The sequence below is a fragment of the Hylobates moloch genome, unplaced genomic scaffold, assembly GCF_009828535.3.
Source record: "Hylobates moloch isolate HMO894 unplaced genomic scaffold, HMol_V3 SCAFFOLD_8, whole genome shotgun sequence".
NCBI classification, from domain to species: Eukaryota; Metazoa; Chordata; class Mammalia; order Primates; family Hylobatidae; genus Hylobates; species Hylobates moloch.
The window spans coordinates 54447361-54464634 of NW_026652283.1; the positions used below are offsets into that span (position 1 = coordinate 54447361).

General features: G+C 41.7%; 1 protein-coding gene across 8 annotated transcripts in view; it reads right to left on the minus strand.

Moving 5' to 3' along the window:
• Positions 1-16236, minus strand: part of AXDND1 (axonemal dynein light chain domain containing 1) — a 188441-nt gene extending 172205 nt beyond the window's left edge. For 2 of the 8 annotated variants that reach the window (XM_058443025.1, XM_058443023.1), the window contains exons 1-6: positions 15993-16232; positions 15389-15591; positions 13038-13210; positions 11628-11731; positions 2366-2486; positions 1661-1746 (exon numbers count right to left, since the gene is read on the minus strand). In XM_058443025.1, the coding sequence (XP_058299008.1) occupies positions 1661-1746; positions 2366-2486; positions 11628-11731; positions 13038-13210; positions 15389-15485 (581 nt within the window). In that variant the 5' untranslated portion in view covers positions 15486-15591; positions 15993-16232. Of the gene's footprint in view, positions 1-1660; positions 1747-2365; positions 2487-11627; positions 11732-13037; positions 13211-14791; positions 14909-15388; positions 15592-15992 lie in introns of those variants that run through there. The other 6 variants (XM_058443027.1, XM_058443029.1, XM_058443024.1 and 3 more) reach the window with 5 other exon arrangements.
• Positions 16237-17274: the final 1038 nt, after the last annotated feature.

The window sequence follows — 17274 nt, forward strand, 5'->3', positions numbered from 1 at the left end:
GCAGGAGAATTGCTTGAACCTGGGAGGCGGAGGTTGCAGTGAGCCGAGATCGTGCCATTGCACTCCAGCTTGGGCAATAAGAGTGAAACTGTCTCAAAAAAAAAAAAAAAAGTCATCAAAAGATCTACAACTAATGGGTTGTTAGGAAATACACACTAAAGAAGTATTTGGTGGTAGAAGTATTTGATTACTTACTCTTAAATAGTTTGAAAATATGTGCATGTGTATGCATGCTTGTATATGTTTAAGAGCAAATGAGACAAAGCGTAAACAACCAGTGACTCAAGGTAGAGGGTATATAGGCATTCCTTTTCCCATTTTTGCAAATTTTTTATGTCTGAAATTACATTAAAATAAAAGGTTACCCAAAAAATGAATTTCATTTGGTTCTCTTGGGCAAAATATTGTTCTGAAACATACCATTACAATGAAATGCAATATATTATAACATACATATTGGAAAGACAATATCAAAAGAGTGACAGCCTCTGGATATTTTATTATAAAACTTTAGTCCATAGTTCTCATTTTCTAAACTATAAAACATTCAAGTGTTGTTTCAGAAAATAAAAGCAAGATCCTATTTTCAATCCCATAAACAGGAATCAAAGATGACAAGATAATGAGTCTGCAATGTGGAGCTAAGCCCTGGAGCATGGATTATGAGATGCTGGCTCAGAGGGCTACTTTCCTTTGTCTCCATAATCATTGCCCAAAATCATTCCTAAAGGGCATCATCACGCATTCAAAACAAAGTTCCATTTTTTTAAAAATTCAAAATTAAATGGCAGGAAAAAATACGAATAATTTAATCACTAACATCCCAAACTCTTTTAAGTACTTTCAGTTTTTATTTTTTTTAATTTGTATCTTTCTCTTTTATTTATTTATTTTTTTTTTTGAGACAGAGTCTCGCTCTGTTGCCCAGGCTGGAGTGCAGTGGTGCGATCTCGGCTCACTGCAAGCTCCACCTCCTTGGTTCATGCCAGTCTCCTGCCTCAGCCTCCCGAGTAGCTGGGACTACAGGCGTCCACCACCACACCTGGCCATTTTTTTGTATTTTTAGTAGAGACGGAGTTTCACCGTGTTAGCCAGTATGGTCTTGATCTCCTGACCTCGTGATCTGCCCGCCTCGGCCTCCCAAAGTGCTGGGATTACAGGCGTGAGCCACCGCACCCCACCAATTTGTATCTTTCTTAATTGTATTAGGACAGCTGGCTCAAATGTTTCCTCATTTCAGTTTATATATTGCTCAGGAATATGAGTACTTTTCTCAGGTTCTTCTATGTATGGGAAGGAGGAAACAGTTCAACTTGTCAGGTATTCTTTCTTTTTTTTTTTTTTTTGAGATGGAATTTCACTCTTGCTGCCCAGGCTGGAGTGTAAGGGTGCAATCTGGGCTCACTGCAACCTCTGCCTGCCAGGTTCAAGTGATTCTCCTGCCTCAGCCTCCCCAGTAGCTGGGATTACAGGCACCCGCCACCACACCCAGCTAATATTTTTGTATTTTCTGTAGAGACGGGGTTTCACCATGTTGATCAGGCTGGTCTTGAACTCCTGACCTCAGATGATCCACCCACCTCGGCCTCACAAAGTGTTGGGATTACAGGCGTGGGCCACCCAGCTGGGGCAGGTACTCTTTACATATCGTAGTACTCACTCGTCATAACACTCCAAACCTGAAACTCCTGTACTTGACACAATATGAAATTCTTCAGGAATCAAAGTATCTGTTAATATATTTGGCTTAAAAGAAAAGAAAAGCAAAAGAAAAGAATGAATATATTAATAGCGAAAAAATTCACTTGCACAAATCCTAATTCCTAACCTAAAGAGACACTATTTTTTAAGTTGAAAAATTTTGATTGGAGAAATAACAATATTAGCAATGTGGGTCATAGCAAATGACAAAAACTAACCAGAGCACACATCTCTAAAATAACCATAAATTAAAGAATAACCTTGGTGCTAGTATATTCAGAAGTTTATTGATTCTTTTCCTTTAAATTCAGCAAAGAATTTAAAATTCAACTTAGCAAGCTACCAAAGATAAGAATCCTACAACTTTATATGTGGATTTCTAGGGGAAAAACAATCTAATCTCCCACACTGTGTTTTTTAGATTAAAACAGATTAACTGTGGTTTGCAAAATGGCTTAAAATAAGATATTTTGATCTTTTCCTGCTAAATACCCTTTTCCCATTTTAAGAAGTAATTTGAAAATGCTATGAAGACTGGTGAGCAATGCAGGTTGTTATAGTATGACATTGTTTTATATTTTATATTTATATTAAAAATCATTTTTAAATGATTTTTAAAAGTAGACAGACGGAGAGAAGATTATTTGTCAAATACTTTATTTACCTTATGGGGCACAATGACACCATCATGTGACTGTAATGAACGCACCAAATGTGGGGGACAAACTGTCTTCTCCCTAGTCTGTCCTTTGGCATATTTAACATCATACAGAAAAGAAATATCCCTAAAAAGTAAGAAAAATATATTTACAAAACAAATTTTCTATCTGGATACCACATAACAGCAGGTGAGATCCACACAAATCCTTCTAATGGGTAAGACGGTCCTCTGTGTCAGCAAAACTGATCTCCTTACGTAACACTTTACTGAGGCATTAAACATGAATTCCCCCACATTCTTTCTCTTCTCCACCTGAAATTTCTCATTCATATCACAAACTCTTTCCTTTCCTTCAGTATCAGGTTAAAATATATTCTCTTTTCTATGGTTATTCCCTCCACTTAGGTGCTTGATTCCATCTTTGCCCATATCCTCAGGAGTCTCATTCCATCAGTCCTAACTTCTGTGTTAAATCAGAAGTTTATTGATTCTTTTCCTTTAAATTCAGCAGGGAATTTAAAATTCAACTTAGCAAGATACCAAAGATAAGAATCCTACAACTTTATATGTGGATTTCTAGGGGAAAAACAATCTAATCTCCCACGCTGTGTTTTTTAAATTAAAACAGATTAACTGTGGTTTGCAAAATGGCTTAAAATAAGATATTTTGATCTCTTTTTTTTAACTCTACTGGAACATCCCCTTTGACCTATAATAAACTTTTTCCCGTTCTAAAAATCTTTCCTTGAACATGCATTGCTGTCATGTTGTGATTATTATTATCATTATTATTATTTTGACACAGAGTCTCACTCTGTCGCCCAGGCTGGAGTGCAATGGCGCAAAATTTCAGCTTGCTACAACCTCCGCCTCCTGGATTCAAGCAATTCTCCTGCCTCAGCCTCCCAAGTAGCTGGGATTACAAGCACGTGCCATCATACCTGGCTAAATTTTTGTATTTTTAGTAGAGATGGGGTTTTGCCATGTTGGCCACGCTGGTCTCGAACTCCTGGCCTCAGGGGAGCGGCCTTCCAAAGTGCTGGGATTACAGGCATGAGCCACCATGCCTGGCTGCTGTCATGTTATTATGATCTATCAATGGATCAATCGATTGATCTATCATCGCTCACTTGTGTTAAACATTAAACTTCCTGAAATTGTCCTGCAATCTGATTTCCACCCATACCTCTCTTCTGAAACTATTTGCTAGAAAGCTGATGATGATTACCACTGCCAAGTTAAACAGTCTCTTAGCAGTTATCTTCCACCACGCTTCCCTGGAATGTTTTCCAGGGTTGATCGCATTTGCAACTTTTCTGTGAGTCTTTAAATTATTTCAAAATAAGAAGTTTAATAAAACAAAATAAAGAAAAGTGGAGAAAAAAATCCTCTGATAACCAAGATGTGGACAAGTGGTCTAAGCTAGGTCAAACATATTCTCCCAGGAGATGGAATCTTGAGTCATTGACGCTTTTAAGATTTCCACGACAGAAAACAATAGGCATTAATTCATCACTACAATGGTACCCTGAAATGATTGTCCATTACATCCTTCTATAAACTCCAAATGTATTTACTGATTTACACATTAAAGACTAATTCAGCATCTACTGCATACCAGGCACTGAGAGCTAAGAACACTAATAGTGAAAAAAGCAAATAAAAAGTTCCTACCCTCATGGAACTGATTCTTGTGGTGAAGAATGACAATACAGAAATATTACAATTTCAAGGCCGGGTGCAGTGGCTCATGCCTGTAATACCAGCACTTTGGGAGGCTGAGGCGGGCCGATCACTTGAGGTCAGGAGTTTGAGACCAACTCGACCAATATGGCGAAACCCCATCTCTACTAGAAATACAAAAATTCGCCAGGCGTGATGGTGCGTGCCTGTAATCTCAGCTACTTGGGAGGCTGAGGCAGAAGAATCGCTTGAACCTAGGAGGTGGAGGTTGCAATGAGCTATAGTCCCAGCTACTTGGGAGGCTGAGGCAGGAGAATCACTTGAACCTGGGAAGCAAAGGTTGCAGTGAGCTGAGATCGTGCCACTGCACTCCAGCCTGGGTGACAGAGTGAGACCCCATCTCAAAAAAAAAGAAAAAACAGTATTATTAAATTTTGGTGCCCTGGGTTCTACGATTGTACATGAACGTGCCCAAAATTCATTAATTTGCTCAGCAAATATTTATTAACCATATTATAAGTGACAGAAAATATGCTAGATGAAAGGAATATAGAACTATTTCTTAAAATAGATACAGTCCCTACCATTGGAGAGCCTTCAGTATAGAGGGGAAGATTCACAAACCAAAGAAAAGTATAATATAAAGACTATTGTAACAGAGAACCGAATGTTATTGGAACAACTAATAACAACAACACCTAAATACAGCTTAGACCAAGTCAGGGAAAACCTTGGGAGGCAGTAACAATTAGTGAGAACAAAAAACTGATCTGGATTTAGGTAAGCAAACAAGAAGTACAGAGAACAGCATATGCATAGGTCCTGAGACACAACAGCACATGGTGACTTCAGCGAACTGAAAATGTAGTATAGTTGGCTCTTGAACAACACAGCCTTGAACTGCGTGGGTCTGCTTATACATGAATTTTTTCAACCAAACACTGACTGAAAATACAGTATTAACTGGATACGAAACCCTCATATACAGAGGGCCAACTTTCCATATATATATACACATGAGTTTCTGACTCATGTACGGCTGACTGCAGAAATTGAGTGTACACAGATTCTGGTATCTGCAGGTGTCTGGGAACCAATCCCCCGCATATTCCTCAGTATGAGGGATGACTGAATATACAGCTGAAGTATGAAGAATAAAATTATTGAAATTAGAGAACTAAACACAGAAAGCCTTGCAAATCATGCTTAATATGTTGGGCTTTAGTCTAAGAGAAGCTAGAAAGGTTTTACAGATGAAAGGAAATTTTAAATTATTTTAGAATGACTATAACGGTTGCAATATTGTGAAACGGTGGGAGAGGGTGTGCTTTGAGGGCAATGTCATTTGGCAGCTGATGTGGCATGTGAGGTTGGTGGAAACAAGCCAGTTCTAGTGTCCCAGGAAGATCCTGAAATACACAACATGGACCATAACTATTTTTAAACGTATATATTGGTAGTAAAAGACATCAAGCTATTGATGTCCTGCGCTGTGATATTCTGTCTCTTGGATATGTCCAGGCGAGAAATGTTAGAGCTGCATTTCCCAATCCTCCGGATTCTTTCTCTGTTCCACCCTCTTACAGGTTTTAGATAGTCACAAAGATCTGAACGAGCTGCTCTGAGGATGGTGGAACAGCAGTTCCTATCGCACCAATAAATGCTGGAGAAGTTGGCCATTACAATTGTTTTGTTAGCTAAAAATGATGAATGCTTCATGTACATACATGTGTGTATCTGTGCGTATGTATACATTATGTACATATATGTACATACATGTATATGTACATAGATGTATACAGTATACACATGTATATACATATATAATGCATATGTGTACATTATACATTATGTTATATATTATATATTTTATATAATTATACATATATTATACACACAATATTTTATGCATATATGCACAAACATATAATTAAAGAATATGTTGGGGCCAGGCACGGTGGCTCACGCCTATAATCCTAGTATTTTAGCGGGCCAAGATGGGCGGATCACCTGAGGTTAAGTGTTCAAAACCAGCCTAGCCAATATAGTGAAACCCCATCGCTATTAAAAATAAAATTTAAAAACTAGCCAGGTATGGTGGCGGGCACCTGTCATCCCAGCTACTCAGGAGGCTGAGGCAGGAGAATCGCTTGAACCTGGGAGGCAGAGGTTGCAGTGAGCCAAGATCACACGACTACACTCCAGCCTGGATGACAGAGCAAGATTCCATCTCAAAAAAAAAATTTTTTGTTAATACATAAAGAATATTTTGATTTAGTAATCATCACTCAAATTTTCTCAACAAGCTACTTAAGGAGCCTTTTGTATTTCTTTTATTTATTTTTTAAATTAATTTATTTATTTTATTTTTTAAATTATACTTTAAGTTCTAGGGTACATGTGCACAACATGCAGGTTTGTTACATATGTATACATGTGCCATGTTGGCGTGCTGCACCCGTTAATTCGTCATTTACATTAGGTATTCCTCCTAATGTTATCCCTCCCCCCTCTCCCCATCCCACGACAGGCCCCAGCATGTGATGTTCCCCACCCTGTGTCTAAGTGTTCTCATTGTTCAATTCCCACCTATGAGTGAGAACATGCAGTATTTGGTTTTCTGTCCTTGTGATAGTTTGCTCAGAATGATGGTTTCCAGCTTCATCCATGTCCCTACAAAGGACATGAACTCATCGTTTTTTATGGCTACATAGTATTCCACGGTGTATATGTGCCACATTTTCTTAATCCAGTCTATCACTGATGGACATTTGGGTTGGTTCCAAGTCTTTGCTATTGTGAATAATGCTGCAATAAACATATGTGTGCATGTGTCTTTATAGTAGCATGATGTATAATCCTTTGGGTATATACCCAGTAATGGGATGGCTGGGTCAAGTGGTATTTCTAGTTCTAGATCCTTGAGGAATCACCACACTGTCTTCCACAATGGTTGAACTAGTTTATCCTCCCACCAACAGTGTAAAAGTGTTCTTATTTCTCCACATCCTCTCCAGCACCTGTTGTTTCCTGACTTTTTAATGATTGCCATTCTAACTGGTGTGAGATGGTATCTCATTGTGGTTTTGATTTGCATTTCTCTGATGGCCAATGATAATGAGCATTTTTTCATGTCTGTTGGCTGCATGAATATCTTCTTTTGAGAAGTGTCTGTTCGAATCCTTTGCCCACTTTTTGATGGGGTTGCTTTTTTCTTGTAAATTTGTTTGAGTCCTTTGTAGATTCCGGATATTAGCCCTTTGTCAGACAGGTAGATTGCAAAAATTTTCTCCCATTCTGTAAGTTGCCTGTTCACTCTGCTGATAGTTTCTTTTGCTGTGCAGAAGCTTAGTTTAATTAGATCCCATTGTCTATTTTGGCTTTTGTTACCATTGCTTTTGGTGTTTTAGACATGAAGTCCTTGCCCATGCCTATGCCCTGAATGGTATTGCCTCGGTTTTCTTCTAGGGTTTTTATGGTTTTAGGTCTAACATTTAAGTCTTTAGTCCATCTTGAATTAATTTTTGTATAAGGTGTAAGGAAAGGATCCAGTTTCAGCTTTCTACATATGGCTAGCCAGTATTCCCAGCACCATTTATTAAATAGGGAATCCTTTCGCCATTTCTTGTTTTTGTTGGGTTTGTCAAAGATCAGATGGTTGTAGATGTGTGGTATTATATCTGAGGGCTCTGTTCTGTTCCATTGGTCTATATCTCTGTTTTGGTACTAGTACCATGCTGTTTTGGTTACTGTAGCCTTGTAGTATAGTTTGAAGTCAGGTAGCGTGATGCCTTCAGCTTTGTTCTTTTTTCTTACGATTTTCTTTGCAATGCAGGCTCTTTTTTGGTTCCATATGAACTCTAAAGTGGTTTTTTCCAATTCTGTGAAGAAAGTCATTGGTAGCTTGATGGTGATGGCATGGAATCTATAAATTACCTTGGGCAGTATGGCCATTTTCACGATATTTATTCTTCCTATCCATGAGCATGGACTGTTCTTCCAGTTGTGTGTGTTCTTTTATTTCGTTGAGCAGTGGTTTGTAGTTCTCCTTGAAGAGGTCCTTCACATCCCTTGTAAGTTGGATTCCTAGGTATTTTATTCTCTTTGAAACAATTGTGAATGGGAGTTCACTCATGATTTGGAGGAGCCTTTTGTATTTCTATACATTATTAAAGTACTGGGTATTGCTATGGTTTGAATGTGTCCCTTACAAATTCATGTGTTGGAAATGTAATTGCCATTTTAATAGTATCATTATGAAGTGGAACCTTTAAGAGGTGATTATGTTATTTATTTTTAGAAGAAGCCTGTTTTATTTACTTGTTGAAATATAATTTTTTATTAAAAATAATTAGAGGGCCAGGCGCGGTAGCTCACGCCTATAATCCCAGCACTTTGAGAGGCCGAGGCGGGTGGATCACCTGAGGTCAGGAGTCTGAGACCAGCCTGACCAACATGGAGAAACCCCGTCTCTACTAAAAATACAAAATTAGCTGGGCATGGTGGTGCATGCCTGTAGTCCCAGCTACTTCGGAGGCTGAGACAGGAGAATCACTTGAACCTGGGAGGCGGAGGTTGTGGTGAGCCGAGACTGCGCCATTGCACTCCAGCCTGGGCAACAGGAGCAAAACTCCATCTCTCAAAAATAATAATAATAATAATTAGAGATATGTTTTGGTTCTTCATAAAATTCTACAGTAAAACACCAGCTTCCACTCTTCTGGAAAATCTATTTTTATTTAAAAAAACAAAACCAAAACAAAACAACTTTGATTCTTAATCATAACATAATAACTGGATTTTATTTATTTGTCTTTAAGAAATCCTCCAACTCGTTCTTCAGCCCCCAGATTATTAACTGAGTTCATAATTCAAGCTTTTCTGCAAATCTTCATTGGTTGAGTTATGTGTATCTATAAACATGTCTTTTATCTGAAGTTGTCAATGTCACCCTGTTCTGGGAGTTATTCCCACAGGTACTTCCTCATACCAGCTCCTTTAGCCCTTCCAACAATTTTGTAAATACCCAATGTTCTGCATTTGATTCTTTCCTGCTTAAAATATCTAGACTGATTTATTTTCTGCACTGAATTCTGCTGAAAGAGTTGTCGAAAAATATTACCCAGAATATTTGCTTTGTTGTTTTATATTTTACTGCTGGGTTCTGGGTGACTGAGGTTGCTGGACAAGTTATCTCATTATGAATACTATTAGTTGCACATTTGTGCACTAGTTTTCTATTGATGCCATAACAAATTACCACAAATTTAGCATCTTAAACAACACAAATTTGTTATCTTACTGCTCTGTAGGTCAGAAGTTCAACAGGGTCTCAAAGGGCTAAAATCAAGGCGTTGGCAGGGCTGTGTTTCTTTCTGGATGCTCTAGAGGAAGATCCGTTTCCATGCTCATTTGGGTTGTTAACAGAATTCAGTTCCTTAAAGTTGTAAGACTGCAATCCCTGTTCCCTTGACAGCTGGCAGCTGAGCTGTCATTAGAATTCCTAGCTTCTAGTAGCCAAATTCATTTCTTGGCTGCTTTCCCCCTTCCTCTATCTTCAAAGCCAGCAATGTCAGGCTGAACTCCTCTCACAAGTCAAATCTGTCCTCTTCCTTTCTCATCTCTCTGACCCACTTGACTGCCTTCCTTTTCCACTTTTAAAGATTCAGGTGTAGGCCGGGCGCGGTGGCTCACGCTTGTAATCCCAGCACTTTGGGAGGCCGAGGCGGGCGGATCACGAGGTCAGGAGATCGAGACCACGGTGAAACCCCGTCTCTACTAAAAATACAAAAAAAATTAGCCGGGCGTGGTGGCGGGCACCTGTAGTCCCAGCTACTCAGAGAGGCTGAGGCAGGAGAATGGCGTGAACCCGGGAGGCGGAGCTTGCAGTGAGCGAAGATCACGCCACTGCACTCCAGCCTGGGTGACAGAGCGAGACTCCGTCTCAAAAAAAAAAATAATAAAATAAAATTAAAAAAAATAAAGATTCAGGTGATTAGGCTGGGCCCACTCTGACAATCTAGGATAATCTATCCATCTCAATGTCCTTAACTTTCATCATATCTGCAAAGTCCCTTTTGCCAGGTGAGGTATGTATTCACAGGTTCTGAGATTACAGTGAAAATGTTTTCGTGGGGTTGAGGGGGCACTATCCTGCAACCTGACTTCACACTTTAAAAACTCCAACTCAGAGTCATTTGACATTAAAACTTTATTTTTTGTTCTGTTTTGTTTTGAGAGGGGGTCTCGCTGGGTCACCCAGGCTGCAGTGCAATGGCACAATCTCAGCTCACAGCAACCTCCACCTCCCAGGTTCAAGCAATTCTCCTGTGTCAGCCTCCCAAGTAGCTGGGATTACAGGCATGCGCCCCGACGCCTGGCTAATTTTTGTATTTTTTGTAGTGACAGAGTTTCACCATGTTGCCCAGACTAGTCTTGAACTCCTGACCTCAAATGATCTGCCCACCTCGGCCTCCCAAAGTGCTGGGATTACAGGCATGAGCCACTGCACCTGACCGACATTAAAACTGTAATGTCAGCTTATTGCCACATTCAGATATAGCTAATTAATTTTCAAAGTACTTCAAACAACTCTTAATACTAATTATTGCTACCAATAATTATAACCATGATCTAGAGGCATAGAATAAAATATAAAGCCTCAGGACATAAAAGTCAATAGGACAAGTTTCTATCACTTTTCCTTGCACTGAAGCATAGCTGAGTAATAGCACCTATACTTAAATAGCACATTATAGTTTTACAAGTGCTCTTGCATCCATTATCTTATTTGTGCTTTACAATATCCCTGGGAGGCACATAAAACTGGGCAAGCCTATTATTCCCTTTTTACATATGAGAAAATGGGGCTTCAGAAAGACTAAATAACCTACTCAAGTATGTTAAGTGTAAACATTTCTTTCAGAAGAAGTGACATTTAAGTGAGGGGGCATGCATGGAGTAAATTGATAAGTAGACAATACATAGAAAACTAGCAGGTCTCAATCTTCACAGGGAAAATGTTGACCCACTTGACCGCCTTAGAATGACTTAGAATGTTTGTAGGAATGAGACAAAAACAAACAGTATTTGCTGAATTGATCTGAAACAGTGTAAAGATTAAGGGTTCCCTTTGGAGAGATCCAGAAATTAAGCTTTTGTTTTTCAAGGTTTTCCACATCATGAAGCTATGTTACCTAGTTCTTTCTTCTAAAGATGTCCACAAAGGAGACATACACAGATAAAAGGAGCACTAAAGGCATTCTGCCTGTTGGATCTTGTCCCTTTTACTAGGGTACAACAGGGAATAGGAGAGTACAGGGACAAGTATACAAAGGCATGCAAAAAGCAAATTTAAACCAAAAATATGTAAAGTCAGCACCTATTTCCATCCTACTGATAATAATCATACACAAAAAGATGGTCTTTGGCCCTTCTGGGTTGTATTCTGATTCAAAGACACTGTAAATTTTATCATCTATGATTCAGTGATTTTTCTAATTCTGCCCCTCCCAAGGTAATCATACAAAATGAGAAAACAACTCTATTTATCAGCATCTACCCTACTATCTTCCTTCTTTACCTTCCAGCTCCCGTGAGGGAGACGGGGTGGTCAATCAGGTATTTGAATTTATTCCTTCGAACAGGGTGATGCCAGACATGGTCTACAAGGCGTGGAAGAGTGCCCTGGGAAAAAGCAAATACACATGAATATCCAGCAGAGGGCGATCTAATCAAACAAAATTTATTAATCGTTTTCAGTAAGTACTGTATTTACATCGAGGGCACTTGGGTACTCTAAGGAAAAAAGAGAGCAGAATTCTTATTAAATAATATAAAGACTAAAACTAGAATAATTCTATAGTGAGTGAAAAACATTAAGGGTAGCAATGATCATTTTAGTAAATCCACATAAAAACAGGCCAATGGAAATACTCAAGCCTTGGAAACAACTTATACAAAACACTGGAGTTGCCGGGCGCTGTGGCTCACGCTTGTAATCCCAGCACTTTGGGAGGCCGAGGCGGGCGGATCACGAGGTCAGGAGATCGAGACCACGGTGAAACCCCGTCTCTACTAAAAATACAAAAAAATTAGCCGGGCGTGGTGGCGGGCGCCTGTAGTCCCAGCTACTCGGAGAGGCTGAGGCAGGAGAATGGCGTGAACCCGGGAGGCGGAGCTTGCAGTGAGCCGAGATCGCGCCACTGCACTCCAGCCTGGGCGACAGAGCGAGACTCCGTCTCAAAAAAAAAAAAACAAAACAAAACACTGGAGTTTTCAATCTAAGAAATTATTTTAAAAAAAAATTTTTTTTGAGTCAGTCTCACTCTGTCGTCCAGGCTGGAGGGCAATGGCGCAATCTCGGCTCACTGCAACCTCTGCCTCCCGGGTTCAAGTGATTCTCCTGCCTCAGCCTCCCGAGTAGCTGGAACTATAGGCGCATGCCACTATGCCCAGCTAATTTCCGTATTTTTAGTAGAGACAGGGTTTCATGATGTTGGCCAGGATGGTCTTGATCTCCTGACCTCGTGATCTGCCCGCCTCGGCCTCCCGAAGTGCTGGGATTACAGGCTAAAAAAAATTTTTAAGACCAGGCATGTTGGCTCACACTTGAAATTCCAGCACTTTGGGAGGCTGAGGCGGGTGGATTGCTTGAGCCCAGGAATTTGAGACCAGCATAGGCAACACGGCGAAACTCCATCTCTACGAAAAATACAAAAATTAGCCAGGTGTGGTGGCACAGACCTGTAGTCCCAGCTACTCAGGAAGCTGAGGTGGGAGGACCACCTGAGCCAGGTAGTCGAGGCTGCAGTGAGCAATGATCAGGCCACTACACTCCAGCCTGGGCCACAGTAGTAAGACTCTGTCTCAATCAATCTTAAAATTGTTAAGGCTATCTGGAATATATAACATGTGCATAATAAATACTTAAAGAATAATCAGATTCCCAAAAAATAATGTTCCCCATTACTCTACATATGTACATACAAACCTTTGGGGTTTTAATTTTCTTAGGAGGCAGTAAGTTTTCAGGACAAGGACCAGCATTGGCCGCATAGGTCAGAGAAAGAAGAACTTCTTTGGGAATGAACTCATTCTGAAGGGAAGTAGGAAGGGGTTTTGAACGATCCACCATATTTTTTTTCTCCTTTAGCTCAGGAAGTCCTAAGTAAGTAGTGGAAAAGAAAAACTCTTACTATATATTTTTTTTAAGTTAGATGGAGCTTCTCAGACTGCCTCATCAATCCCATCTGTTTCTAACAGAGAGAAACATTGCTTCTATTTGACAAGGATAGTAACAAATAATATTTAAAACCGTGAACATCATCTAGTCAAGGAATGTAACATTCATCTTGCCTACCCTACTCACATTACATCAGACACAGTTTCAAAAACTCAGGTACTAAGATGAACCTGCAGGATTCTCAATTCAAAGTTGAAAACTAAACTCATTGCACTTGCTCAGGTAACTGGGAGAGCCTTAAGAAGACAGGAATGAATGTCTATTTTCCCTTCCATATGAAAATCACAAATCTGTCCCCTCAAGCTGTCAAATTATTTAGTAATTTTTTCTTACATGAATTCAAAGGTGAGAATAATTGCATTAAATCGAGGCATTTACAGAGTGGAAAGGATCTGGGTCAGGTTTAAAAGTAAAAATGGAATTGGGATTGTTGCAAATGAGAGTGGAACAATCTGAGCTGACAAATCTGCGGAATGGGAACCGTAAAGAGTGTTCTACCTTTCTTGACTAGGGCAGGGGAGTAATAAAGGCAGGTAGTTGGGCTAATATACGAAAAGCCCTCCTATGAAGTCAGTCAGGTAGGGTTGAGTTGTTATTCTTCTTAATCTATGCCCCTAACATGGTGTGGTTTATGTTTATTTCTAGAAGGAGGTATCATGCTTTGATTACTATCAAAAGTTGTTAGGGTTTACATTACCAAATCTCCTGAGAGCTTGAGATCAAAAGAAACAGGAAAAAAAAAAAAAAAGTTGGGTGGGGCTTGGGGCTTTAGTACAAGGTGCAGGTGAGATGGGAAAAGCTTTAACAGAACAGGGGGTAAGGATAACACTAGCTGACTCTAGTACAGATCCGCATATGAATGAAAATCTTAAGGAATTGCTCTCATTTAGAAAAATTACTAAAAGCTAATACAAATTGGCACGTTTTACTAAATTGCGTTTCTCTTATCTCTGCTATTACTTTTTGTTTATTTATTTGAGACCTAGTCTACCTCTGTTGCCCAGGCTGGAGTGCAGTGGCAAGATCTTGGCTCACTGCAACCTCTGCCTCCCGGGTTCAAGTGATTCTCCTGCCTCAGCCTGCCGAGTAGCTGGGATTACAGGCGAGTGCCACCACACCAGGCTAAATTTTGTATTTTTAGTAGAGACGGGGTTTCACCATGTTGGTCAGGCTGGTCTCAAACTCCTGACCTCGTGATCTGAGATGGAGTCTCGTTCTGTCGCCAGGCTGGAGTGCAGTGGCGCAATCTCGGCTCACTGCAACGTCCGCCTCCCGGGTTCAAGTGATTCTCCTGCCTCAGCCTCTTGAGTAGCTGGGACTACAGGCACGCGCCACCACGCCCCCCTAATTTTTGTATTTTTAGTAGACAGGGTTTCTCCATGTTGGCCAGCATGGTCTCAATCTCTTGACCTCGTGATCCGCCAGCCTCAGCCTCCCAAACGGGATTACAGGTGTGAGCCACTGCGCCAGGCCTATTTATTTATTTTGAGATGGGGTCTTACTCTGTCTCCCAGACTGGAATGCAATGGCACGATCCTGGCTCACTGCAACCTCACCTCCTGGGTTCAAGCGATTCTCTTGCCTCAGGCTCCGGAGTAAGCTGGGACGACAGGCGCAAGCCACCATGCCCGGCTAATTTTTGTATTTCTAGTAGAGACGGGATTTCATCATATTTGGCCAGGCTGGTCTCGAACTCCTGACCTCAAGTGATCCGCCCACCTCGGCCTCCCAAAGTGCTGGGATTACAGGCGTGAGCCACCGCGCCCTGCCTCACTATTACTTTTTCAAAGTTCCTTAAAGCGAAAGACCAGGAACCAAAAAATACGTAACTACTGATATTTAAAATAGGGTGAATTTAAAACCATATATAAATCAACATTTGAAAAAATTATCAACAGTATTTAGATGGAGTAGTGAAACAGTACTCTGACTCAAAATACTGTAAAAGGAATGACTTCTTGCTTTATTTAAGCAAGTGTGTTAGAAAAATGTAGCCAATCAAGGTATTCTGAGTATCAGATTTAAAAAACCGGTGAATGGAACGTGATTTCTGTCTTACGGCCATGACTGTTTATGACTTCAGAATCAACGAAATTTACCTCTTGTCCCTTCCTTGGCTACAGACACTTTTAACTTTTTGCTCTCAGATGTTGATGTAGAGTTTAGCGCGGTGGAGGACGTTTTCGGGAGAGACATAATAAACAATGCCTCCTATCTCTTTAGTAATTTGAAATAATCCTCCGGAAAGCTAATTTAGACACAAATCAGCGCCGCACTGGGACTTGCAGGCTGCCACATAGTCCTGCAGGCAGAGGAAAAAAGATTAAAAAAAAAAAAAGATGATAACTATCGAGTACTTAGGTTCAGATCGCAGTTTAGAATTCATCTAGCATGGTTTTCCTTCTTCGGGGCGACCTCTATGTTCTGGGGTTATCTGTCGCGACTAAGAAGCCTTAGTGGACCGTCAGGTCAAGGTCAAGGAGCAGGGCAGGAAGGACCCGCTCGGCGGACCCCGCAGACCGCCTGCACCCCTGGTGGGCGACACTCGCTGCAGGCGGCTCGGCTGGGGACCCCGACCTTCCCCACAGGCAGCACTCTCGCGCGCCAGTTCCACAAACTAGGGAGTTCGGCAGGCCTCGCACTGCTTCTTGGTTTAAAATGACGGGAAAGGGACACCCGCAATCCTACCCACACATTGCGTACCCGCCCAGCAACCGCTCACTTCCTCCTTTGCTGGAACGCCTGTTTGTCGTCATAGAAACCCAGGGCCCCGAGGTTTAGCGCCCTCGATAGGGGCTGCCTTCAGCGGTGCCGGCGGAGGAGGGAGACAGCTAAGACAATCCCCACAGCCTCTCGGAGTTTCTTGTTTTCTAAGTCACAGCATAGGTTCAGCAGCAAAGGAGAAGAAAAACGTTTAATCCGGCCGTTGTCACGGAATCTGAGAGTGTCTCACCCCAGGGCTTCCTGCCGCGGGCGGGGCCACGCCAGTGCGCAGGCGCCGGCGGGGGTTAGCTCGAGGGTCGACCCCTGTAGCCCGTGACGCACGCGGGTTAAGCAAGGGTCTTCTAAGAGTTGTTTCCATCTTTCTAGCTTTTTTTTGTTGTTGCTTTGCATGTTTTTCTTTCTCTTTCTTTCTCTTTTTCTTTCTTTTTTTTCCCCCTGAGACGGAATTTCCCTCTTGTCGCCCAGGCTGGAGTTCAATGGCGCGATTTCGGCTCACTGCAACATCCACCTCCTGAGTTCAAGCAATTCCCCTGCCTCAGCCTCCCAAGTAGCTGGGACTACAGGCACACGCCACCATGCCCGGCTAATTTTGTATTTTGTTTTTTGTTTTGTTTTGTTCTGTTTGAGACGGAGTCTCGTTCTGTCGCCCTGGCTGGAGTGCAGTGGTGCGATCTCAGCTCACTGCCACCTCCGCCTCCCAGGTTCAAGCGATTCTCCTGCCTCGGCCTCCCGAGGGACTACAGGCGCGGGCCACCATGCACGGCTAATTTTTGTATTTTTAGTAGAGACGGGGTTTCACCATATTGGCCAGGCTGTTCTCAAACTCCTGACCCCGTGATGCGCCCGCCTCGGCCTCTCAAAGTGCTGGGATCATAGGCGTGAGCCACCGCGCCCGGACGCTTTGCATATTTTTCTAAAAGCCAGACTCAGGGGGATGTTGGGTAATAAGAAACTCTGGGTCCCTTATTGGGTAAGCCGTCCAGTGCTTTACATTCCGGTCATGTCTTCCTTGGACCCTTAAACGCCAACCCCCAGAGCACAAGGAAGGCCTCCTGGGCCCACATTTTTCACCCCCTTGGGGCAGGGAAGGAGGATTGAGGTTAGGTAGAACCAGCTCAGGTATAATTGTCGGGGCTTCTGGCGTGAAAACCTGCCCTCAGGAAAGAATACCATCAGCGTCCAGGTGCGGTGGCTCACGCCTGTAATCCCAGCACTTTCTTAGGCCGAGGCGGGTGGATCACGAGGTCAGGAGTTCGAGACC